Source organism: Ostrinia furnacalis, unplaced genomic scaffold (genome assembly GCF_004193835.3).
Source record: "Ostrinia furnacalis isolate ACB-3 unplaced genomic scaffold, ASM419383v2 OfSCF4245, whole genome shotgun sequence".
NCBI classification, from domain to species: domain Eukaryota; kingdom Metazoa; phylum Arthropoda; class Insecta; order Lepidoptera; family Crambidae; genus Ostrinia; species Ostrinia furnacalis.
The window spans coordinates 201753-227878 of NW_021134484.1; the positions used below are offsets into that span (position 1 = coordinate 201753).

The following is a 26126-nucleotide window of genomic DNA, read 5'->3' on the forward strand; positions in this document are numbered from 1 at the left end:
TGTTTTCTATGTATAATAAGTATGTATTTACAAAAAAAAGTATTTAAGTATGTTTATATCCGTTGTNATTATTTTCAATATAACACAAACAAGATACAAAAGCGGGAGATCATGCTCTATGGCGCCAACAATGACTGTCATTGGCTGAAATGATGATGATGATGATACGTACCGAGATCACCGCGTGATGGTCCGCCAGTTTGATCTTGCACCGCGTGCCTAATGCTGACAGCCATTTGCGGAATATCACCCGACTGGTAGGGAACCTAGAGAGAGAGGTATATAACAAAATTACTATATTATCTATACAGGGTGTTTGGCGGAAGGTAAGACAAACTTCGTAGGTGTACCTATAGGTAAGGTCATTTTAAGAATACAAGTTCAATAGGTAAAATTTTGGAAAAAAATAAATAAAAACAACAATATCCATTAAAAAAAGTAGCTCACTTAGGGTCAAATGGGCGAATTGGTATAGGTACTTAAAATTATTTTACCGATACACCCACGAAGTTTGTCTAACCTTCCGCCAAACACCCTGTATTTATAAAAGCGAAAGGTCACTGATTGACTGACTCACTCATCACGATATCTCAGAAACTACAAGTGCTAGGAGTCTCAAATTTTGCATGGGGGTTTCTTTTAGAACGTAGGTGCTCACTAAGAACGAATTTTACGAAACTCCACCCCTAAGAGGGTAAAACGGGATCCACGCGTACGAAGTCGCATCATTACATAGTATTTATAAAACAAAATCGCTTTCTGCTGTCTATATCTATGTATGCTTAGATCTTTAAAACTACGCAACGGATTTTGATACGGTTTTTTTTAATAAATAGAGTGATTCAAGAGGAAGGTTTATATGTTTACTTAGCACCCGTGCGAAGCCGGGGCGTGTCGCTAGTTATCAAATATTTGTTACAATATTTTCTGTTGGATGATTAAAGGAAGGATAGTACTACCAAACCAAACATTGATGAAACAAAACGCGGCCGCAACAGCGTCTTACACTTGAAAATTTCGACGGTTGTTCATCCAGTGTCCATTTCAACCGGTTTCAAACTGGTCGCGTCATGTGTGGCCTCAACGGAATCTATGGCAGAAACTTAGATGCAACTCAAAAGTAACTAGAAGTTGCAGTTTCGTTGCAATTGCGTTTCACCGTGTGTTCTGGGCCTAAGTAGCTCAGTTGGAAGAGCAGTCGCCCGGCAAGCGGAAGGTCGTGGGATCGATTTCCGCCTTAGGCAGTTCGATTTTTTCAAGTTATTTATAATTTAACGAAATTAGTTTGGACAGATCTCCCACCCGGAGCACCGATGATCTGGGAAAGAACCTGGATGCGTCGTGGAAATTATTTTAAAAGAAATAATTAGTACATTAAAATTTCATTTATTTAAAACCAGAGTCTGTCGGTTTCTGTGATTTGACCTTTCAAAAAAAAATTTGTGATACCAGTGATACTCACTTAAAATATGGTGGGACGTTACTGCATCCTCCCACGCAGCATTTGTCTTTAGACATGATTATAATTTTTTTACCTGCAAGATAAATAAAATAAAGTTTATTCTATGTGTGTTTCTTTAATAACACTTCTTATTTAAATAAAATCACCCCCAGGACCTTATAAAGGTAGCAGGAAGGCGCTGAACCGGTCAATATGGACATCATTGGCGGAGGCTTCTGTAAACTATGTTCAGCAATGGACGTCCTGTGGCTGTAATGATGATGATGATGAGCAAAACGACTGCCACAATGAACACTGTTGAATCTTCTAATTATTTACCTTGTGGTTTCAAGTGTTTGTTGCATCAGTTGAGAAGTTTTAAGTTCCATTCTCATCAAAGAAAATAAAATCAAACAATTTTATTTGTATCTGAGGCAGTTCCAATACTTCCAATCATGTTCTACCAGGGATTGTACCGGTGTGCAAATGTAATACAATAATATTAATTGATTAAATTAATTAAGAATAGAAAAATTACAGCAATTATGATCTTTGCATCTGAAGCAGTACCTAATTGTTAATAAGTGCATTCTGATTATGTCTTTAATTTATTTATTGACCTTTCTAACCAGGGTGTAATTTTCTAATTTTATAAATATTTTTGAAAAGTTTTGCTGTCTGTCTCAATGTGGAGTATATTGACGATGGTCGGCTTGCAGAAATCTCTTTTAAGAAATAAGCTTGCCAGTACCTCTTATAGTTATTGATCTGTATCTTAATGTGTAAAGCTGTGTGAAAATAAAATAGATGTCGCATACTGCTTCTTATATTTCTTATGTTTCCTTTTCAGCCAATCTTCGCTACAGCGGGACCTATTTGATTCCATATCAACTTTAAAACAGTATACCTATTATTCAAGAAATTATTGCTAAATATTAAATCTCATCAAATAACTGAGGTCTGAGGCCAGTTCAAATTAATTATATAATTAATAACATAATTATTAATTAATAAATAAATAGAAAATTTTGAAGTAGGTACTTTAATTATAATAATTTTATTAGGCATTTCATAATTTGATATCAGTTTAGTTAATTGGAGTAATTAATAAGTTTTATTTATGTACGTAATTATTATAAACTTACAAATTAATTAAATTTTTTTGGACAAAAGTCGTGTAAAACGATCTCGATTCAATTTTCGTGCTAACTTAATAACTTGTTACGCGTCCCTATTCTGAATCCCAATAACGCGAAATAATTTTTATTACTATTTCAACCTTATTACCAAGACACTAAGGTCCACTTTACAATAGCAAAATACGCGCTGCGCGATATCGTTTCGGAACCAATTTTCAGAATACAGACACTACATAATTAATTCAATGGACAAAGAATCAACCAAAACTCAATATCCCAGCATTTATATCAGTTGCAGGTTTGTTTTGATACTCTTCAAAAGAGTTTTTCGCGCGAAATCTTGGAATAGAAGGTTAGAAGTCACGAACCAAGCGCTCGCACTTACCAGCACAATACACGAAAAGTAAACACTACACACACCACAAAATAACTAAGGCAGATTACACATGATTTATCCTAAACGTATATGTACAGAAATAAGCATTAAACATTAATTTACATTAAAAATTAGACGATACAAAAAATATTTACTTGACTATTTTTTTTATAGGTTGACAGCCGATAGTGATGTGCCAAGACGCTCAATAAAAAGCACTTTCGATTATGATTGTGTTTATAATTAATTTCTTATTCGATTTGTATTATTAGGAATGTTAGTAAATTCGTTTAATAAAAGTACACTAACTACTGAACCAATTTTGATGAAATTTGTGCCGGGAAAGGACATAGGATAGTTTTGCCCCGGTTTCTGAAACAGGGATGCGTTCGAATTTTTTGTGCTTGACAAAAAATTACACACGGGCGACGCCAGTGGTATAAAAGTTTCTGGGATTTGCAAAATAATTAACACATAAATAATAATTTCAATGCATTTAATAGGAAATATTATAATGTTAACAATTTTAATGATAATTAATTACAATAATTAATAGACACAATAGGATAAAAATATTCACGAATAATTATTATTCGTTTTTTAAATGATTAAAATATGAATAATAATAAAAAAAACAACTGATAATAAGTAATAGTGCAAAAAACATTGTCTGTGAAGCAAAATTGTACACTGAGCTAATTGCTGTTTGTAACACCAGTAACACTTTTAAAACAGTAAAAAATATTTTAATAAAATAATTTTCTTCTCCGTCTATGCCAGTTGCACAGTCATTTTAAATGTTACAGCAAAAAATTATAATTTGGAACTTATTAAAATTAACCCACTGATCTCTTTTTGGATTCATTTCTGTGGCACGTCTTAGACAGTTCATGTACAAAAATATTGACCTCAGGCCACTTTTCATCTATTCTTCTGTTTCATCTTTACATTTACCATACACAGCCCTTTGATGTGTCTTCGATTTATAATGTCTTCTGATTGCTGTAATAGTTTTGTACGAAAGATTGCAGTAATCACACTTAAAGTCCTTCGAATCCATGTGTTTATAAACCAAATGAGTTCTCAGGGCTTGACGCGACGGACACTTCACATCGCATTGAGGACAATCAAACAAATCCTCTTTCGTGTGACTTTTCATATGATAACGAAGCCCTTGTGCATGGAAATACTTTTTTCCGCATTCCTCACATTCAAATTTTTTCTCCGTGTCATGCGTTATCATATGATATTTCAGATCGGACGTCTGCTTAAATTTACGATCACATATATCGCACTGGTAAGGCCGCTCGTTTGTGTGTTTTCTCGTGTGGACAGTTCTCTGTTGAGTAGTTGCAAAACCAACACCGCAGTACAAACATTGGTACGGTTTCACTCCGGTGTGCGATATCATGTGGTAATCCATACTTTTTTTGTCAATTACCGACTTACCACACTCTACACACTCTAGATGAGTGGATTTATCATGAGTTTTCATATGCACTTTAAAAGTGGTTGGCGTTTGAAAATACTTATTACACTTATTACATTGTAATTTCTTATCGAAATGTGTCTCGATGTGCAGTTTCATGTAATGCTGTTTGTAATACAAAGAGCATTCAACACACTTGTACATTTTCTTGTTTGTGTGAGTTAAATCGTGGATCAAGAAGTCGCAATGGTCAGTAAAGGCCAATTTGCAATTCTTGCAAAAGAAAGTCCTATCTTCGTCCTTATGGACAACTTTGTGTTTGATTAATTTTTCGTTCGTAGCAAATTCTTCATTGCAGAGAGCGCATGTGAACTTTTTAACGGCATCGTGCATTCGGATGTGGTTCAAAAGGCCAGTTTTTGTGTCAAAATTTTTCATACACTTTTGGCATTCATATGTTTGTGCGTCAGAATCATATTTAAGTTCTTTTTTGCGGCTTACTTTTGTTGGTATCTCCTCTACGATTTCTTTCTTCACTCTGAAATAATAAAGCATAGGTAAGATTAAGGGTTAATAATAAGTATGTATTGCACTCTAGTTACAACACAAAACTGATGATTAATTACATCACAAAACTAATTAATACTGTACAGTACAATTTAGTCTCATTGCTACAAAACAATATATTCCAGACAACTTAGAGAAAGGACAGTAAGTTAGGAATTGATACTTTCATTGAGTTAGGGAAAATAAAATCCTTAGCATTGGCCCATTTATTGTCTAAAAGCAGTGGTTTGGGTTATAGAAGTAACACTGGGACATATAAAAGCAATTTTAAAGCCTTTTAGTAGAAAATAAATTACTTTTATGACTTGGCTTTCAGACTTACGGTTTTGGCTCTCTTAGCCGGTACCTCCTTTGCACAGTCTTGCCATCAGTGAACGCGTCGAACTCCGTGTCATGTTTCTCTTTCAAGTTCGAGTCTTGAGAGTCTTCCATTATTGAAAAATTGCAGGCTTACCTGTTAAATAGCAACTAGGTGTAAAGTTATTATGATTAAAATAGACTAACAAGCATTTTAGTTGATAAATTGCACTGAATTACGAACACGATTTGTTTTTGTAAGGTTATGAAATAGAAACTTTATGCTACTCTTCTTCAAGTCAAGTCACATCTATTGTATTTTTATTTTTTGCAAGTAATTTGCATATTTTATCTAAAATGATGTTAAAAAGCGCTTACAAAACGTATGAACCGAATTTGTAAACAACGTAACGTAATCAACAAACAAGCAAAGTGATTTTTTTTTTGACTGACATATCATACTTACTAGTGATGTTGAATGTTCACTCAACTTAATCGATATTTCTGTTCTTGTCTCCGATTCAACTGTTAAATAGCTCACTTATTGTTAGCTCAGTTACAAATCGAATTGCAGAATCAACGCCGCATATTTTCGATTTAGTCTTCGAGTAGCTGTCATAGTAGAGACGGCATAAATTAGTTTCCCAGCTTGGTTAATAAATTGCTAATAAACTTACGACTGAGAGAGAATGTGAGAACTTGAATTTTCTCTGTTATGAGAGGTTTAGACTAGCAATAAAATTTTCTGAAGTTGACTTCCGCAAGCTGTCACCACCACTGTAAATCTTGCAACGTTGGCTTATACCACAACAGCTATTTACAGTAGAAAACAGCGTGCGGAAGTCAACTTCTGCAAGTTTTTATATTGCTAGTCTTTTGTTTTAACTAGCAACAAAACTTGCAGAATTTTAAAGCGAAGGTTTCTTGCATTTAAAAAAATTAAAGAGGCACTATATTTATCATGGGTTCTGAAATTACCAACTAGATGTCGCCGTCGAAATCAAAATAATAAAATGTCTTTACAAAATCAAATGTTTTATTTACATTAAGTATTTTACAGTCATATTCTTAAGCCTACAATCACTTCCAGCTTCAGTTAAAAACTTAAATTTAACTCTAAATATGTTTTGATCATTTATCGTCTATTTTAGACGTATTTTAGCAATATTAAATCTACACGTAAACCCAAAAATATTTATTCAATATTGTTATTGTTGATTATGAACATAAGTACGGTTTTAAACGGAATCGCTAATTCATATAAAATGCACTATTACAATTTTTCATTTACATAAGGCATATACTCGTACGTTGTAATGTTATTAATAATGTTTCATTCACATTTTATTGCTTGATTATTATTATATTGACGCACAATACGAATAACATTGTAACTCAAGTTACATGTTTGTACAACTTTATGGAATAGATATTGTGTCTGTTAAAAGTTGTACAAAAGTGTAAGTTACAATGTTATTCATATTGTATATTATTGTACTTAATACTATAATTAATTATATACTCAGAACTTTAAAATATAAGTAGCAAAGAGCAAATCCAGCATGGATAACTTGGCAGTGTAAAAATGATACAGAGTGACCTTTTAGACATATTACCGAACTTGCTAAGGACAACCTGTTTTAGAAATACTTAAAAGGGCGACTTACTAACTAGATACATGAGCCTTATTATTACATATATTTTAAGTCTAAGGCGCGGTTTAGGCTAGCAATAACATTTGCAGAAATGGAATGGACTTTGCAAGCTACCACTGTATAAATTTTGCAGAAGTTGGCTTGCCGCGGCTATTTACAGTGGTGACAGCTTGCGGAAGTCAACTTCTGCAAGTTTGATTACTAGTCTAAACCTCGCTTTATGTCAAAAAAACAAAGATATTTTTTTTTGTTTTTGCTGTTTTCAATCAACTAATTTGCTATGTTTAACAGTCCAAATTGGAACTTGGTATAATAAATTAGAACTTGCTCTGTTTAAGTCTAATTAAATTACATCCTATTATTCCTATTATAGTCTTACGCGCGTAAAATGTTGACAAATTGGAACTTTTGTTTTTATTTATCTATTTGAAACTGTGTATGTCCTTGCTATGTCCATGCGAGCCTAAAACCCTCTGTCTTGGAAGGCAGCGTCCCGCATTAGAAATTGGAAGCCTTTTTATTACACCCTATTTAGTCTTACGCGCGAAAAATGTTGACAAATTGGAACTTTTTTTTAGTTAATGTTTAAAATTGGTTTATTTAACTATTTCAACTGTGTATGTCCTTGCTATGTCCAGCGAGCCTAGAACCCTCTGTCATGGAAGGCAGCGTCTCGAATTGGAAACTGGAAGCCTTTTATTACACTATGTCCGAAAATGTTTAAAATTGGAACTTTTTTTTTTATTTAACTATTTGAACTGCGTATGTCCTTGCTATGTCCAGCGAGCCTAGAACCCCCGGTCGAAAGCCGGGTCTCCACGGGGGCTGCGGGCGCGGGCGACGGGCTCCAGCCCCGACGAGTAGCCGGGCGCAGTATTGAAAAGCACCTGGGGGAAAATAAATAGTTTTTTTTACGGCATTTTATGGCAACAGAGCAAACGGATCACCTGTGGGCTGAGTGAGAGTTTACAACGTGAGCACGTTTAAAAATGTGTGAAAATTTTAGTTTTTGAAAGTTTCCCGCTAGGGGCGCTGTACAATCCTTCATACAGTAAAGCCTGGTCCGTGAGCACGTAGAATCCCGTCCAATGACCCCAAGCTACCCATCCTTATCGCTCACGCGTAATTATATTGCTGTCGCGACTGTGCGACGGGCGCCCGCGCAGTGAGTGTGCGAGCGCGACAGCAACATAATTACGCGCGAGCGACAAGGATGGGCGGCTTGGGGTCATTGGACGGGATTCTACGTGCTCACGGACCAGGCTTTAGAATCCCGATTATCCGGATCAATTAGTGGGTGGTCCGGATAATCGAAAATCCGGATAATCGATTTCAAAGTAAAATCAAACAATACTTAACTTTTTACAACAGAAAGGGTTTTCAATACATCATTTTAGAGTCTAAAAATCTAAATTTTAGACCATTGGACATCCATTTCTTTTACCAATGAACCAAAAAGACGTCCGTACCATGTTACGTTGGCGGCGCCTTCGGTTTTTATGGGTCCAGATCCTGAATCGGTAATTAGAAACCATGAAGAATGAGTCCGGATAATCGGATATCCGGATAATCGAAGCCCGGATAATCGAGATTCTAGCCATCAGAAAAATCGGAAAAAAATTGGGCAGGTAGCTTAATTATTCACTAGAAACTGGTAAAAAATTCGTTTAAGTTCATCTGGAAGCGACCAATCGGATGTTTTTCTTGACTGGCCTAAAGACGAACGAAAGAAGGCCTAAAAAGGACACTGCCTCACCGGACACTGTAACCGGGGCGTACGTCAAACTTCCTACTACCCACCTGGCACAAGTGCGGGGCGTTACCGGGGCGTACGTCTAGCCTACTACCTCCGAAAATCCTCCAAAAATGCCGCTCGGCTTTTACAACACTAATACTATGATGAAAGCGGGGCGTTACCGGGGCGTACGGCATACCTACCTCCTGGTACTTGGAGTAGCTCGAAGCCTGCCGGCGCACAGTAGTTTGATTTTAAAAAAAGGTGGACATACGATCGAAAGTCATAATTTCACCGAAACAAAAATTGTTTAGGATAGAATTTTGAATGCTGATCAACATTTGTCATTATGCATTTTTCGATAAAACGAGCCTTTCATGCTTAAAAAAAATATAACAAGAAAATTTGTATGGAGAAAAATCTTTTTTATTTTTTTTCTGGCTACTATTGCAAACTGTAGCGGTCAAACCTTATGTAGTCGTAAGTACCTATGGTGCCTAACATTACTACATAAATACTTTTTGCGGGCACGCGCGGCCAAGCGAGTAATGCCCGCAAAAAGTATTTATGTAGTAATGTTAGGCACCATAGGTAGCCAGAAAAAAAATAAAAAAGATTTTTCTCCATACAAATTTTCTTGTCATATTTTTTTAAGCATGAAAGGCTCGTTTTATCGAAAAATGCATAATGACAAATGTTGATCAGCATTCAAAATGCTATCCAAAACAATTTTTGTTTCGGTGAAATTATGACTTTCGATCGTATGTCCACCTTTTTTTAAAATCAAACTACTGTGCGGCGGGCCGTTGAGCCTCCTACCTCCTGGTACATGTGCGGGGCGTTACCGGGGCGTTGGTCCAGCTTCCTACCTCGTGATACAAGTGCGGGGCGTTAACGGGGCTTACGTCTAGCCTACTACCTCCGAAAATCCTCCAAAAATGCCCCTCGGCTTTGCTGAATTTACAACACGATGATGAAAGCGGGGCGTTGCCGGGGCGTTACACCTACNAAAATGTCTAAGGATATTATTTATATACACTACCGCGCCTACAATCCTGCATCGTGGTATCGTGGTAGATACCACGATAGGCAGGGTAGATACCCCCCTAGCCTAGCATAAATAGAAAAACCGAGATGGTAATAATACCTTGGTCCCTGAGCACAAAGCCCGTTCGGAAGGAAGCACTAACACTTTAGCTTCCTTATTGTGGTCGATTCATCAAATCCCACAAACTCGTTCATAATCCATTTCTTGACTATGGAATTCTTTAGATAAGTTTTAAATTAGTTACACAATAAGTCCGGGCTGCCATTGCTTAATACTTTGTAAGCGTTTTAAGCATACTCGCAGGTCGCGCAACGATAGTTTGCCTCAATTCTTATTGCGCGAGCTATAGTTCCATGTTTTAGAGAAATGGCCTCGACACATCCTATGAGTAAGTCTACCTTATGTGGGATATTATTACGGAATATTCTTGGATGAATAATTAAACCATAAATATTACGTGTGTTGATTATACGATCAATTAAGCTATTATAAGTGTTTATAGTCCAATTAAACCCTCTTTAATTCAATGAACACGTAAATTATTGTTTGTTTTACATATTTATGATATTAAATCATCTATTACTTTCAAAGTAAAGTAATAAACTACATTAGACATTTCAAAATATGTACTTATAGTTTTTTATACTTACTTAATCTCTAAACAACATATTTGTATCGCCAAATCCTGGTCTACCATAGGATGGTTGGCGTTGAGGTAGTCATGTCGAACCTGGAAATTAAAGAAACATATTTAAAGCTTTCAGAGTAACATGAAATTATAGACAAATACCTATCAACAAGAGGTCATGTTCAAGTTGATCATTCAAGATCACAGATCCTGAATACGATATTGATTTCTGAATCAGTGTTTAAAAATCAGCTCATTTTTTGCATGATTGAATATTGAGCACTGAGTATTGAGTACCTACTGAGATTTTGTATTAAAAATACCAGGCCGGCCTCGCACAGCAGCGACTCCCTCACCAGCCAATTAATGAGCATATTGAGTACTGAATATTGAGTATATACTGAGTATTGAGTATATACTGAGTATTGAGTATATCCTGAGTATTGAGTATTTGTAATACCTGGTCGTAGTAATAGTGGAACGTGACGCGGTCTGCGTCGCACAGCGCTCGCAGGTTGGCCGGCAAGTAGCGCACGCGCAGTTCTAGGCGCCACTCGCTCGCCGGCCATTTTGTGAGCAGCTCCGACACCGGCGTGTCTTGGTGGATCCATCTTATCTGGAATATACAAGTTTGGAAGTTAGGCAGCCATTTTGTCAACAGCTGACACCGGCGTGTCTTGGTGGATCTGGGAATAGGAGAAAGTTAGGGAGGGTGATGTTAGATTTGTAAGTTCTGACAGGTCAAGGCTAGTTTTGCAAGATAAAACTTTTTGCTTTAGACAATTTGGTTTTGGTCCAAATAAGGAGGCCAAAAGATGAGAAGTAAATGGAGGGAAGCCATCATTCAGTCGACTGTATTGAAGAAGAGACTATAGAAACAAAAGCATGAAGCGTTTTCTTATTACTATTCTACGAGTAGGTACCTACTGCAATCAACAGCTTTAGCTGGTGATAGTGAGTCGACACCTTCCGATGTCTACAGCTTTCAAGACAAGAGTGAATAAGATGCTAAAACCTTTAAGCAGTGGACTTATAACACTCACTTTTCCCGTGGTAAGTCTTCTGGCCCTCAACGCGTAACAGGACGTGTAGACTCGGTCGCCCGAAGCCAGCCGCGCTGCCAGCAGCCGGAGCACCGACCTGACGTCTTCATCAGCCGACGCTCTGACCACGTTGAACCCGCCATTGGGCAGGTGCACCTTCAGGGTGGACTGGTCGCCCGCTGGTGTGCCTGGAAAAAACAGGGCATATTTAATGTTTTTTATGCATAACAAGGCAGGTATTTGATCCAGTCCTGGATCTGTCAATAGGCCGTATAGGCCGCGGCCTAGGGGCGGCAGCGTCCTATTACGGCAGATTTCAGATGACGCTTACTCGATTTCAGAAGATAAAAGTTAAATAAAGATTTCTAGCCTACGGGCGGCAAAAATTTAAATCCGCCACTGATTTGACCGCAATCGAACCTGGTGTTAAGTGAGATGCAGTCTAGGATGTTACATAATCTGCCCTGTAAGTAAGTATTCAATGGCACCTTAAAAGACAGGGCAGTGATTTTCTTAATTAGCTTACAAAACTCTCAAGCTTTCTCCAGGATAAACTGGCCTTCACTGGTTGGTTTTTATTGGCGTTAAGCTGTAGATTCTGGCTACACCGGCATTACAGCAGTGGGAACGAGATTTGGGAATAGTCCTGTTACCAAACTTAACAAGAAACCTAATACAGTGAGGGTAGGGAAAGAAGGGAATAGGAAAAGTATCTCAGGGAATATCAGTTATCAATCATAACGGCAATGAATATGAGGCCTTTCAACTCGTCTGATAAGGGGGAGTAGGCCAAGTCCTTCGTTTGTCTGAATGATGATGATATGAAATACTCTATAAATACTAGTCTGTATGAGTACTTAGAGGTCATTAAACTATAGGCACATCATAGTCCTATCAGTCTACTTTTCTTATTATTTAGCAAAGCTTCCGAAAAATCTTCATTAAATAATAAATAAGGTTCCCAATAACCAAAATAATATCTTCATTACACAGCTTCCCTATTAAAAGCGTTAATTAACCTCCATACAAAGGCATCGAGCTCGTTACGTACGTATTGATTGGCGTGACGTCACCACCGCATCAGACAGTCGGTACACAGACGTGACAAAATGGGTTGTTTATTTAAGCTTAATTCCAGCAACAGAGTATCAGCTAAACACCCTGTATGTAGATAAAGCAGAGGCTACACCGCAACAAATATTAAAAGGTCTTATGTGCTGACGACTGTACAATATTCAAATTCATTAACATTGCAAGATGGATTTACACGTCCCTGTATTACTTACCTACTTTAAAACTACCATTGCTTCGGGACAATAAATGAGCCACTGCCGAGAAGAAGCAGCGCAAGAAACTCAAGTCACTATTAGTAGGTAGGTACTTAAAAATGAAAATTTTGATTTACGTATATTTTCTAGATATGTTTACACCAGATATGTTTTTCTGGTGAGGCAAGCTATATTTGGTAAAAGTGCCCTGAAAAGGGCTTACCTATTAAAATAAAGAATTAAATCAAACATGTTATGCATTCACCTGATTATGGTTAAGTTTAAGAAATCCTAAATCCTGCTACTATGTGCTTCTTCTTCTTTTCGTGTCGACAACAAACCTACACAGTGTCAGCCCAAAACTCCGCCACAAGAGTGGCGTTGTCAGTAGCACTCATCAAATCCTCCTGAGTGCAGTTGCTTGGGTACATAGGTGCTGATATCAGAATAAATAAAACGACCTAACTATTAATTTTTAAAAACTTCGAGATTAGATAATAATTTACCTCTCGCAAAAGCTTTTTAAATCACGTGCATCTCATTTTTATTATTCAACCGTTGGAAAAATACTCGTACATTCTACAAATTAGAAACCACAATTCCAGTATGGTTCTCCATTTCTCGCAAAGCCACATAAAATGTAAAACGTATTTTTCAATCTATGGAATCTTCCCACATTTTTAGGGTTCCGTACTCAGGGGTGACTGGTAATGGAAACCTAAAATTGTGCCTAAAATGTGCCTCCCCGTGTGCTATTTTGACGCTATATTTTTTTAATCATAAAATGTAGTAGTACAGTTCAAATTTTCTCAAAATATGTATGCCGCTATAACAACAGAGAGGCTCACACAAGAAACATGTTTTTTTTTGCTGTTTTCGGTTTGATGTAGGTACGAAGTATGTATTTAATAGATAGCAAAAGTACAGCATATTCAAACTTGTACGGAGCCCTTGTGTGCGAATGCGACTCGCACTTGGCCGGTTTTTTGCCTCCGTAATATAATGCTTGGTTCATTAAAATGAAACAAATGAGCAATCCTGTCAGGGGCGTATTTAAAAGTCTAAGGGCCTTCGCATAGCACAGAGTTTAATATTTTATTTCAATTTAAAAACTATCAGCACATCAGTTTTATCGAGAATTGAACCAGTCTGAAAAAGTTCTGGAAACAATTCAGCCTTTGTGTAAGTAAACCATGCCTATGCTCTTAGTTTCCATTGATCAGTTCAGATATCACGTCATGTTTTGTGTAAAGAATTCCACTTACTGCAAACAAACTTTCCAAATAGTTTTCGAGTAGATACAAAAATATTATTTAGACAATATATCTACCCCCTTTAAGTATATACAAAAAAAATATACTGTGCAACTACCTAACAAACTAATGCCTCAAACATTATGTAGATTTTCATATTGTTGGATACTGAGAACATTTAACTTAGTTTCAATCAAGGAGCCCCTCCATTGTCTGGCTGGTTTCCCCTAAATCCGGGCTCGAGCCGACGACAGGGGATTATTATTCGCGTTTTATTATGCCGGAGCTTGTAAACAAACACTTGTTAACTTAGCTACATAAATATACTTGTGATTGGAGCTTCGGGGGTTCGTAACCTTAGTGGGTGGAGGAAGATAAGTTTCTTGGTAATATTTTTTCGGGTCTTCTATCGCTAGACCATATTGATCTCATTATCATCGTCGTCATCATCTGCAAGCTATGGATGCGTCTTTTCACATAGAATTTACGTACTGTAAGCGATACTGGTAGGAGCCGAGATTCTTTTGGCGCGAGCCTAGCTAGTGATGTGGTTACAGGACGTGGACTGTAGAGTAAGACAACCTCAGCGTACGGCGAGTTCCTTGGGCGAGCCGCCTAGCGATACGAGTTGCATAATGGGCATGGACTAATACCATAAGCAGCACTGGCACTTCAGACTCAGACTGACTGTTGATAAATGATTTGCTGAGGAGTTCTTACCTTGAGCTGTCAGTGCAGCGTTAGCAGCTTATCGCTAAAGGCCAGAAGGGAAAGTAGTCGACGTAAGGCTGTTGATGAATAAAATAACTAAATGGATCGTCTTTTTAAAGTTCTTTTTCTTACCATGTGCGGCGCTGGCAGCGGCCGGGTGTCTCTTGGGCGAGCCGCCCGGCGGTACGGTCTGCATAATGATCCTGAACTGATGATGAGTGACTGAGGGCAGGTAGCTTGTCAGACATAGGCTGTAGATGGATGAATTAACCTGAGTTCTTACCATGTGCGGCGCTGGCAGCGGCCGGGTGTCTCTTGGGCGAGCCGCCCGGCGGTACGGTCTGCATAATGATCCTGAACTGATGATGAGTGACTGAGGGCAGGTAGCTTGTCAGACATAGGCTGTAGATGGATGAATTAACCTGAGTTCTTACCATGTGCGGCGCTGGCAGCGGCCGGGTGTCTCTTGGGCGAGCCGCCCGGCGGTACGGTCTGCATAATGATCCTGAACTGATGATGAGTGACTGAGGGCAGGTAGCTTGTCAGACATAGGCTGTAGATGGATGAATTAACCTGAGTTCTTACCATGTGCGGCGCTGGCAGCGGCCGGGTGTCTCTTGGGCGAGCCGCCCGGCGGTACGGTCTGCATAATGATCCTGAACTGATGATGAGTGACTGAGGGCAGGTAGCTTGTCAGACATAGGCTGTAGATGGATGAATTAACCTGAGTTCTTACCATGTGCGGCGCTGGCAGCGGCCGGGTGTCTCTTGGGCGAGCCGCCCGGCGGTACGGTCTGCATAATGATCCTGAACTGATGATGAGTGACTGAGGGCAGGTAGCTTGTCAGACATAGGCTGTAGATGGATGAATTAACCTGAGTTCTTACCATGTGCGGCGCTGGCAGCGGCCGGGTGTCTCTTGGGCGAGCCGCCCGGCGGTACGGGCTGCATAATGATCCTGAACTGATGATGAGTGACTGAGGGCAGGTAGCTTGTCAGACATAGGCTGTTGATGGATGAATTAACCTGAGTTCTTACCATGTGCAGCGCTGGCAGCGGCCGGGTGTCTCTTGGGCGAGCCGCCCGGCGGCGCGGGCTGCATGGCGCGCGCTAGCGGCCCCTCCCCGCACCGCCCGCCGCCCTCCGGCTCATGGCTGTAACAACGAGAGGAGTATGTAAGTCATGAGGTAAAGGTAATCTGTTATAGGCTTAAACGCTAAAAGCGTGGGTACTTAAAGTGAGTGCCCGCTCCAGACGTCCAACGCGGGCTTGCACTACGCGTCTGGTGACGCGTGCCGCTGCGTGTGCGCGCAATTTCTCGAACTTGTGTAAGTTATATTGATTACTTTAATTAATTTAAAAAAGCGGTGAATGGCATTTAGTTGTTTAAGCGATGCATTAAAAATACTGCATTCAATCGCAAGCATCTTTGGATAAAAAGTCAGTAGGTATAAAAGAATTAAATACATACATATGTAAGGACAGTCATAGCTACACTAAAAAGATACGCAACATAATAACACAACAGTTGTCATAGTCTGTTGCAAATTGCAATAAAATATGAGCACTATTCTATACTACTAATTTAAGTGCTCTTTGTAACAGAAAATAGCATAATTTCACAACATCACCTGCGGTTCAAAATTATTGGGTCCGTTTATTCTGAATCGTACAAAAAGTTGTGGGAGTAGTTAAGGCTCAACCACATGTGTTTCCAAGTTACAACCTGCCCGACCAGTTTGTGAGTCATCCACTTTCATTCAGTTCTGCCCAGATGCCACACGTTACATATACGTGGGACACTATTTAAGTTGTGAATTATGCTGTAGATGGATGATTAACCTGAGTTCTTACCATGTGCGGCGCTGGCAGCGGCCGGGTGTCTCTTGGGCGAGCCGCCCGGCGGTACGGTCTGCATAATGATCCTGGACTGATGGCTGAGGTGACTGAGGGCAGGTAGCTTGTCAGACATAGGCTGTTGATGGAGGAATTAACCTGAAGAGTTCTTACCATGTGCGGCGCTGGCAGCGGCCGGGTGTCTCTCGGGCGAGCCGCCCGGCGGTACGGTCTGCATAATGATCCTGGACTGATGGCTGAGGTGACTGAGGGCAGGTAGCTTGTCAGACATAGGCTGTAGATGGATGAATTAACCTGAGTTCTTACCGTGTGCGGCGCTGGCAGCGGCCGGGTGTCTCTTGGGCGAGCCGCCCGGCGGTACGGGCTGCATAATGATCCTGAACTGATGATGAGTGACTGAGGGCAGGTAGCTTGTCAGACATAGGCTGTTGATGGATGAATTAACCTGAGTTCTTACCATGTGCAGCGCTGGCAGCGGCCGGGTGTCTCTTGGGCGAGCCGCCCGGCGGTACGGGCTGCATGGCGCGCGCTAGCGGCCCCTCCCCGCACCGCCCGCCGCCCTCCGGCTCATGGCTGTAACAACGAGAGGAGTATGTAAGTCATGAGGTAAAGGTAATCTGTTATAGGCTTAAACGCTAAAAGCGTGGGTACTTAAAGTGAGTGCCCGCTCCAGACGTCCAACGCGGGCTTGCACTACGCGTCTGGTGACGCGTGCCGCTGCGTGTGCGCGCAATTTCTCGAACTTGTGTAAGTTATATTGATTACTTTAATTAATTTAAAAAAGCGGTGAATGGCATTTAGTTGTTTAAGCGATGCATTAAAAATACTGCATTCAATCGCAAGCATCTTTGGATAAAAAGTCAGTAGGTATAAAAGAATTAAATACATACATATGTAAGGACAGTCATAGCTACACTAAAAAGATACGCAACATAATAACACAACAGTTGTCATAGTCTGTTGCAAATTGCAATAAAATATGAGCACTATTCTATACTACTAATTTAAGTGCTCTTTGTAACAGAAAATAGCATAATTTCACAACATCACCTGCGGTTCAAAATTATTGGGTCCGTTTATTCTGAATCGTACAAAAAGTTGTGGGAGTAGTTAAGGCTCAACCACATGTGTTTCCAAGTTACAACCTGCCCGACCAGTTTGTGAGTCATCCACTTTCATTCAGTTCTGCCCAGATGCCACACGTTACATATACGTGGGACACTATTTAAGTTGTGAGCCTAACTATGAAAACAAAGTAGTATATTATTAAAATGGTATTGATTGCATTTATTGGTATTGTCTTTCATGATTTATGTACTTTTTAATGTGTCCGAAACACTTTTCATAGCATTTTTTCCACTCAGCTTGAGGCACCTCCAAAGCATGGTTTTTGACCGCACCGACAGTTGCTTCTGGCTACATAAATCGCTGTTCACGCATTTAATTTTAATATAATGGGTACCAAAAGAAGTGTTTAGATTCCAAGCAAGAATTTTGTAGCGTTGGACCTGTTTATTTTATATTTTGAGTGTTCAAATAGTCAGTTGTTTGACGAGACGTGTAAAAGCTCACATTTTCGTCATGAATGGCGATTCGACTATGTTGGCCAGTAACCCTTATTAAACTGAAGACTTTTGAAAAAAAAGTGGCTGTTTACTATTAAGAATTAACCATTCTAAATTTCTCTATTGACGTTTCTGTCATATAATCGAATATTTCGGAAAAATAGGCGACCGTAAGTTTCAAAGTGTTCCGAGCGCATGGGACTTTTGTTGGAATTGGTTCATCTTAAAACACCTCCATAGTCGATAGCTGTTTATTTTCAGGATCATTATGCATAGATCCTTAATTCGTCAACTGTCACAATTTTAAAAACGGCTTTTAAAGCTTTTTAAACGTATTTATCAAACATTTCCAAGGACTAAACGACACAAGCGTCCTATTGAGCGTTTGAAAAATTTTGTGACATCCAGCGAGAAAAAAACGTATTAACCATAATATGGTCATACAATATTTTATTACTGCTAGTGGAATTAATGCCTAGGATTATCTCAATCCTACGATATATCACATGACGAGGTTTCTCTTCCATTTTTCTGACAACATCAATGTTTTCCGCCACTATTAGTCATTTTGGACGACTTTCGCAAAGTTCACTGGTGAGCCAATGACATACAATATTATACTTCTTAAACTAGCGTTTTACAATGGTAAAGGACAGATCTTTATCACCAAAAGTGAAATTTAGCTGACCGCTTCAGTTTTGTATTGATTAACCACGTCGAAAGTCATAATAAATCTTCGCGCGAAAATTTCCGCAAGTCAATTCCATGTTTTTGTAGTCAAGATAATTTTCAATGCAATGTTAATAATACAAAACGTGCTCAAATGATAAAAAGTTTTGAATAAGGTTGTAGTCAAAAATGTCAAACTTTTCATTAAAAGTATCAGATGTCGTCTAACAACACGTTTGTTGTCGAGGCTCACAACTTAAATAGTGCCCTAGTACGGCCTTCCTACACACGCTTGCAAGGAAACTGATCCTTTTTACATAGAACTGAGTGCGTTTGACCTCATTTTCAACTGGCAATATGATGATTTTTGCGCGTTTAAAAAAGAAGTATGTCCTATCTGGGGGCACGGCAGTGCCCCCGCCAAGTCGAGCGCGAAGCAAACACTGCCGTACCATCCTTTACTGGAACCATTTCGCCGCATTTTCAGGCCCCTATTTGAGAACCTCTGGATAAGACCAGAACGCAGAAATTTTCGTCATGTAGTAAGCTATAATCACATACTTTAAACCCAAAATTTCAAGTCTGTAGGTCATTTAGTTCCGAAGTTAAGCGAAAGCAAAGTTTCGCATTTACGACACTCACTCTCTCACTCACTCACTGATGATCATCAAAATAGAACTAGTACTTCCCATTAACTCAGAGGGCTGAAATTTGGTACAGAGTTAGGGTTTAATGGCCACATAAAGGGAAAACTATAAAAACTAGGAAAATCGAAGATTTCAACGGCCAAGTCACACAACATTAACTATAATAATAAAGAAATCGCAGTAAGGAACCATAGACTTGGCACGACTTTGTCTAGATTTCATTACTTTTTAGAGATAAACAAGCAGCTCCATCGAGACTTGGCTAGTTTTTTACAGAATGTTTTTGGTGGGATGTAATTTTCACTGAGTACCACTTTTACTCGGTGCGGGGCGAACTTTAGTTTGACTTTCTTGTCTCTATTTATTCACTTACGAGAAAAAGAGAGGATTCTTCTTATTTAGAGATGAGCAAAGTCTCTATATCATTAGCGGACCAGCCGTGCTAGGATGCGCGCCGTGATAAAATCTTATCGATGATTTTAGACGACAAACGTATGGGCTTGTCGCGTAAAATCGATAAAATGGCGCAATAAACGCTTATCGCGGCGCGCATCCTAGGCCTACAGATCCCCACGCGTGCCGAATTCCGCATCGCAGGAAAAGGCACTCAGGTATTGCTTTACAAAACTGCCCCATATTGTCGGTGTGTGCAATCAGCATTCAACAATGTTGCAACGGCACATCAATCAATCGGTAATTATTAAACTAAAACACACAGTTTCGTTCAGTTGTCGATCGCGTGATCAGTTTTGTATCAGACGTGTGAATTATGGATTTTAATGTGTTCGTTTTTGTTGCAGTTTTTAGTGGCTGTAAGTGTCGTTAAAAATTGTCATTAAAATTGATTCATTTATTAGAAGCTGCTTGTAGGCTTATAGAGACTCCAAAGCGCCAACAACTTATACAATAAGCACATGAATAATACAACAATACCTTAGTTGACCAAAAATTTTTGTACTTTTATTGAAAACATTCTTTCTCTTTCATAAGATAGTAAATAACTTTTTGCTCTAGGCGATAAGACTACCAATACTTTACATCTAAATTCGTAATTTTATAGTGCAATGAATTAAAGGTTTCTTTATCTATTTACAGTGTCTGCAAGCCATGAGATCCCCTGTGACGTACGTGCGAGGACAGAATACGGATGGGTGTGCGGGCTGACGCGCCTGAGCGAGGCTGGCAGTGTCTACGCCAGCTTCCGAGGAGTTCCATATACGAAGCAGCCAGTTGGAGAGCTGCGATTCAAGGTATTGTAAAATGTGCAAATGTGAGAAAGAAAGTGATAATTAGAAGGTGTCAGAAAGGGATAGAAAAACATGCAGGAACTATCAAAATGTATTTGGTGATAAAGATCTTGTTAAGACTATTGTTAAGTCAAATTTAATACAGACACCCTCAGAAAGCATAACTATTGTTAAGTCAAATTTAATACAGACACCCTCAGAAAGCATAACTATTGTTAAGTCAAATTTAATACAGAAACCCACAGAAACCTTAGGTGGATACTATCATAAGAGTTGCCTGCTATAAGTACCACAACCTATTTTATTTACATTCTAAGAACTCGGCTAAAATGGGAGAATTTGCTTAGTCAGTGTTCGAGGGTTCCCCGAGCTTGGAGTCCGGTGCATGGCACTGTCAAGTCTCTCTCTGATAGCTCTGCCAATGCTTTGATGTGTTTACCTTGTTCTAGAAAAGGATTAGCACCTATTTCAACATAATGAAGAACATTATACGATCGTAACTTCTAAACTTTTCCAGGAACTTCAACCACCAGAGCCATGGGATCACGACTACGACGCCCGGGAAGAAGGACCCGTCTGTCCACAAGTCGACCAAGTATACGGCTTCCTCACTGATCCGCACTACGGCATGAGCGAAGCTTGCATCCACGTTAATGTGCATGTACCTATCTTTGCTTTACCTCATGATAAGTCCAAAGAAAGTCAAGGTAAAGAAGAAATTTCCAAAGACTACGTACATCGCGAATATGGAGAACATGAAATTGACATACGCAACCGCAAAGATGACGAAAAAGATGATGTTGACAAAAAAGATGATCATGATATGGAAGTAAAACGCAAGGGTTCTTCTGATTATGAGATGATTAAAGATGATCATGATAAGGCAGTAAAACACAAAGGTCTACCTGTTCTAGTATTTATCCACGGAGGTGGATTCTACTGTGGATCAGGAGACGCGGATTTGAATGGACCAGAATATTTGGTCAGCAAGGACGTTATAGTCATCACTTTCAATTACAGGTATTTCTATTTACCAACGCGGCAACGTTATACAAATATTATGTAACCTTGTAAAGTTTCACTATTTGTAGAGTCGAGTATTTAGTGCACTGTTGTTTTAACTTGTTTTAATTCGAACCAATTTAGTTGTAAAGTGATTAACGTAATATGTTATTATGCGTCATTGTTCCGTTTGAATGCATTGTAGCAAATGTTAATCGTATATGAGTATGTATTTTATTGTAATGAATTAATATTATGGATAGCCGAGTTGTTTCATTGCGCATCACAATTTTGGTTTTTAATACGTTTGTGACATCAAAAATATCTGTTCGATTTCCAGGATTGGTGTCTTCGGCTTCCTATCCCTGAATTCCAGCAGTATTCCCGGGAACCAAGGTCTCCGCGACCAGGTCACCCTCCTTCGTTGGGTATCCCGGAACGTCCGGAACTTTGGAGGAGATCCCGATGACGTCACTCTCATGGGACAGAGCGCAGGTGCAGCTAGTGCACATATCTTGTCTCTGTCTCCAGCAGCAAAAGGATTATTCAAAAGGTAAATGTAGATTATTGAAATCAAAAATTAACTGTAAATGTACCATGAGTACTTGTATGTATGCAGAGAACGCGGTAGAGCTAAAGCTGATGGGAAAGTTATACTTATTTATTTATTTACTAGAGGCCGCCCGCGACTTCGCCCGCATGGAATTTCGTCTGTCACAGAAAAACGTCCTTGTTTCAAAAACCGGGATAAAACTATCCTAATGTCAATGAAATAAAAAGTACATTGAACAAAGATAACAATTAATTTGCACTCCGATTGTAGCTGAACACAACATTCGTTTTAGTCTAGCTTTGATTTAAGTGATACAGTAATTATGATAACTATCTATGTAATTTTTTATTACAGGGTTGCAGTTCTTAGTGGAACAGCCTATCAAGCCTTTTACGCAGCTTCTCCAGTATACGCCAGCACCATTGCAGCACAGTTCTTAAGTCTCCTCGGCATCACTTCAGTAGACCCTGAAGAGATTCACCATGAGCTTACGCAAATCCCTCTCAAGCGCATCATAGATGCCTTCCAACTCTTGCAGCAGCAGTACGGCATTGTAAACTTCACACCTGTCATAGAATCTAGGTTCCCTGGAATAACTACTGTTCTAGATACCGACCCTGAGACTTTGATTGCTGAAGGAAAGGGAAAAGAATATCCTTTCCTCATAGGCCATACTGATGCCGAAGCTCAGGCTTTTAGATTAAAAATTGGGTACGATAGATACCTAGCGCGAGCGAGTGCGAATCCACGAACGATTCTACCGCCACAGATAACGTTTTCCTCGCCACCAAACGTGTCGTTAGCTCTTGGGAAAAGGCTCGTGCATTACTGTCTTAGCCATGAAGAGTTGCTAGATGATTTGGTAACGTGTATTGGCAATACCTTTTTTATTTACCAAGCGTTTCGACTGGCAAGGCAAAGAGCAGAGGTCTCAGAGGCACCAACCTATTTGTATCAGTTCGCGTATCTCAGCGACTACAGTGTGGTAAGGGAAGGTCTGAATTTAAACTCTGATGGTGCGATGCATGTTGAGGATCTGACCTTTATATTGAAAGCCAACTCCTTGGAGAAGCCGGGCAGGGCTTTCCCTCCGAAGACCAGGGATGATATGATGAAGGACTGGATGTCCTCGTTTATAATTAACTTCATGAAGTGCGAGTAAGTATTCTTCTGGAACTTTTATCAAATACTTTGTATGTGATACAGTTTTTGTACAGTCGATCTTATCAATTCGTCATTATGTAGTAGATTGATGGACTTTCGACAATTCTCTTTTGGAGTTATAATACTAAGCTTTTGGTTTGGATAGTCTTAACACCATCATGTAATTCAATTCCAGTGATCCAACGTGTGGCAAGTATGACTGGCCTCCAGTGAAAAAAGACCAATTGTTCTACCAAGACATACGGTATCCGTACGAATACAAAGTTTTGACGCCAACTCATGCGCAGCAAGATATGATAGATTTCTACGACAAACTTTACGAAGACAGGTGGGCATGTTATTTACATTTCCTCACTTCTATAAAAAACTAAGCGATTCCTGCGTCATACAAGAATAAGCCTTTGATTTCTCCAATGTAGTAATCAAAGTTTATTTTTTTTTCAGTGCCAACAACACACTTACAAAGAAAAGTGAAGAAGATCAAAATTAATATATCATGTAATCCTGCACTTCTGTAAAGAACTCATAAAATAATGTTGTTACAAAAGAGCGAAGAATGACTTATAAATAAATATACAAATATTACAAAGCTGAACAGTTTGTTCAGGGTCTCAGGGATAACTGGTCCGATTAGATTTTTTTTTGTGTTGGATAGCCCATTTATCAAGGAAGGCTTTAGCACTAGGCTATAAACATCACCCTACAGCCATAGGGGTAGAGCAGTAAAGAAAAATGTTGCAAAAACGGGAAATACTCGTATTATTGAAACAACTAGTGTAGGATAAAATTCAACAACCCTAGCACAAAAATCGTCCACCACTTTTTTCCGTCTCTACCATCTATTTTTAAAATGCATTCGGCAGATTCACTGTCCAATTTCCGAATTGAATCCTAACCTATCTCAATCCACGAAGACATCGTTCGGAAATTTTAATTATTCGGACACCGGTGCCGAATGTCCGGGAATGACCGCGAGGGGTGGGGAGAGGGGGTTAGGGCTGCTAGCTGGGCTGGGCATATAGCAGGGTTGTATTAAAGCCCTATGGAATTAAAAATATCGATGGATTTCATTCAGTGCAACCAAAATTAATTTTATGGCTTTATTTTTGTTAGTCGGATTCAATTCAAACTAGCATAGAGGTTGGGTTGGCTAACCTTGAATGGACTAGAAAGATATTAACCATTTCGAAATGCATGAAAAAAATCAAATTTCTGACGCAGATGATTCTAGATCAAACATTTTAAACAAGTAATAGTAACCTTTGCAACTCATTTTTAATCGGTAGGTATTTCTTGAATTAAGTACATCTATGAGAGAATAGGTAAAGGAGTCTTGTCTAGTTTCAAAAAAAGAAATACAACACGACTATAAACACCTAATCAGCAATCAGCAGCATAAAGCTCTTTTGCTGTAAGTAAATCCACTGCACACCCTGTATTCCCACAACGAGTACATAATAGCCAGTGTTATCTTACCAGCCCTACCCACCCCACTCCCTCACGCATCGATTGGGAGAAAGGGGGGTTTGGGGGGGGCATGCAAATGCACAAAGCGCGGCGCGTCCACTGCCTGCATACGGAATATCTGATACGGCCGGTATATCATCTGTGCTACACATAGTCTGTGGTGAGGTAGGCTGGGTGGACGTTTGTCTATGGTCAGGGCACCTGAAAATTGATGTCTTGGGCTGTTCGTGTAGCAAAACGAGCTCAATTAATCAAAGGGACAATATTATTTGATCCTCTAAAAACTAATTGATCTTTTTTGTATGTGCACTTTTAAAAATAAATGATGTTTTTTATTATATTTTATCTTTATATTAATTATTGGGTCTATATTAGTTGATCTACGGATAAATTATGAATGATCTTCATTAAAGGTAACATAATATTTATGTTTAGTATACTCTTTTAATATTTGGTAAACAAAAATAATATTTGATCCTCTTTTTTAGTTATTGATCTTTAATTTTGTTAATTTGATGATTTTTATATCAAGTTTGCCTTTTATTATTGATCACCTAATAAATACATTTCGATCTATGTATAACTTAACTTTAAAATATATTTGATCTAACAAAAAATATTATTGGTTAATATTTTTAATTAAAAAATATCTTTTAATTTACGCGGTACTTTGTGGTTGAGTGACAATCGTCCGTCATTGGTTACTGAGTTGGCCAAGGGCTTAGCGGCCAATAAGCAAGCAGAATGGTACATTGCCATGTTTGTTTAAATTACAAGCTTTGCTTAGTTTGGGACTAGAGGCGCTATGTAAAATAATTTCTTACTTCTGACATCCCTGAACCCGACATCATAATTTTTACCTCTTTATTTTTTTCAAATCGCAAGGTTGATTTTCTCTTAGTATACCGATCTCGACCGTGATCAGTGACCATAAAGTCATCTGTCAACGGGTCGATTAGACACGATAAAAGCACTAAAGGATATTTGTTTACTTTTAGTGCGACATCGGGTCGTAAGGACCTGATAAGTTTTTTTTTTCCAAATATTTAAACAATTGCAAAACAATATTTATTTATCTTTCGTACTACTGAAAAGACCGAATATTATATCCATCCCGCACCAACGCATCCAGCACCTAAGGTCAATTCGACCCGATAACGCAGTGTGAACGTGTTAAGTATGCTTTTTTAATAAAAAAAAAATCTTTGAACATCAAGTGCCTTTAAATAGTTTCCATCCTTTGACTACAACTTAATAAAAATAAGTACCATAACATAATTATTTTGAAGATTATTTGATATAGACAAAAAATAATTTATACAAATCGAATTATTTAAAAAAGTATCACAATATTGAATATTTGGT

The 26126-nt window shown here is 38.8% G+C and overlaps 2 protein-coding genes and 2 long non-coding RNA genes across 5 annotated transcripts in view; all 4 read right to left on the minus strand.

Annotated features, from left to right (window-relative positions):
- Nucleotides 1-26126, minus strand: part of LOC114359176 (focal adhesion kinase 1-like) — a 44555-nt gene that overhangs the window by 3129 nt on the left and 15300 nt on the right. The window contains exons 2-5 of the mRNA XM_028313458.1: nucleotides 15629-15744; nucleotides 11359-11546; nucleotides 10776-10931; nucleotides 10338-10417 (exon numbers count right to left, since the gene is read on the minus strand). Coding sequence (XP_028169259.1) covers nucleotides 10338-10417; nucleotides 10776-10931; nucleotides 11359-11546; nucleotides 15629-15744 — 540 coding nt within the window. The remainder of the gene's footprint in view (nucleotides 1-10337; nucleotides 10418-10775; nucleotides 10932-11358; nucleotides 11547-15628; nucleotides 15745-26126) is intronic.
- On the minus strand, nucleotides 178-3130 carry LOC114359235 (uncharacterized). Its single transcript, XR_003656413.1, has 3 exons — nucleotides 2966-3130; nucleotides 1463-1535; nucleotides 178-266 (listed from the first exon to the last, which is right to left on the minus strand). It is a non-coding gene; the product is annotated as an uncharacterized LOC114359235 (long non-coding RNA).
- LOC114359232 (gastrula zinc finger protein XlCGF8.2DB-like) lies at nucleotides 3819-5706 on the minus strand. 2 transcript variants are annotated; one of them, XM_028313531.1, is made up of 3 exons: nucleotides 5628-5706; nucleotides 5275-5406; nucleotides 3819-4923 (listed from the first exon to the last, which is right to left on the minus strand). In XM_028313531.1, the coding sequence occupies exons 2-3, from the start codon at nucleotides 5382-5384 to the stop codon at nucleotides 3882-3884; spliced, it is 1152 nt and encodes a 383-aa protein (XP_028169332.1). In that variant the 5' UTR covers nucleotides 5385-5406; nucleotides 5628-5706; the 3' UTR covers nucleotides 3819-3881. The 2 variants fall into 2 exon arrangements, with proteins under 2 accessions (XP_028169332.1, XP_028169331.1); XM_028313530.1 differs by having other exon boundaries at nucleotides 5494-5679.
- Nucleotides 6475-8876, minus strand: LOC114359234 (uncharacterized). The gene is made up of 2 exons (XR_003656412.1): nucleotides 8843-8876; nucleotides 6475-7791 (listed from the first exon to the last, which is right to left on the minus strand). It is a non-coding gene; the product is annotated as an uncharacterized LOC114359234 (long non-coding RNA).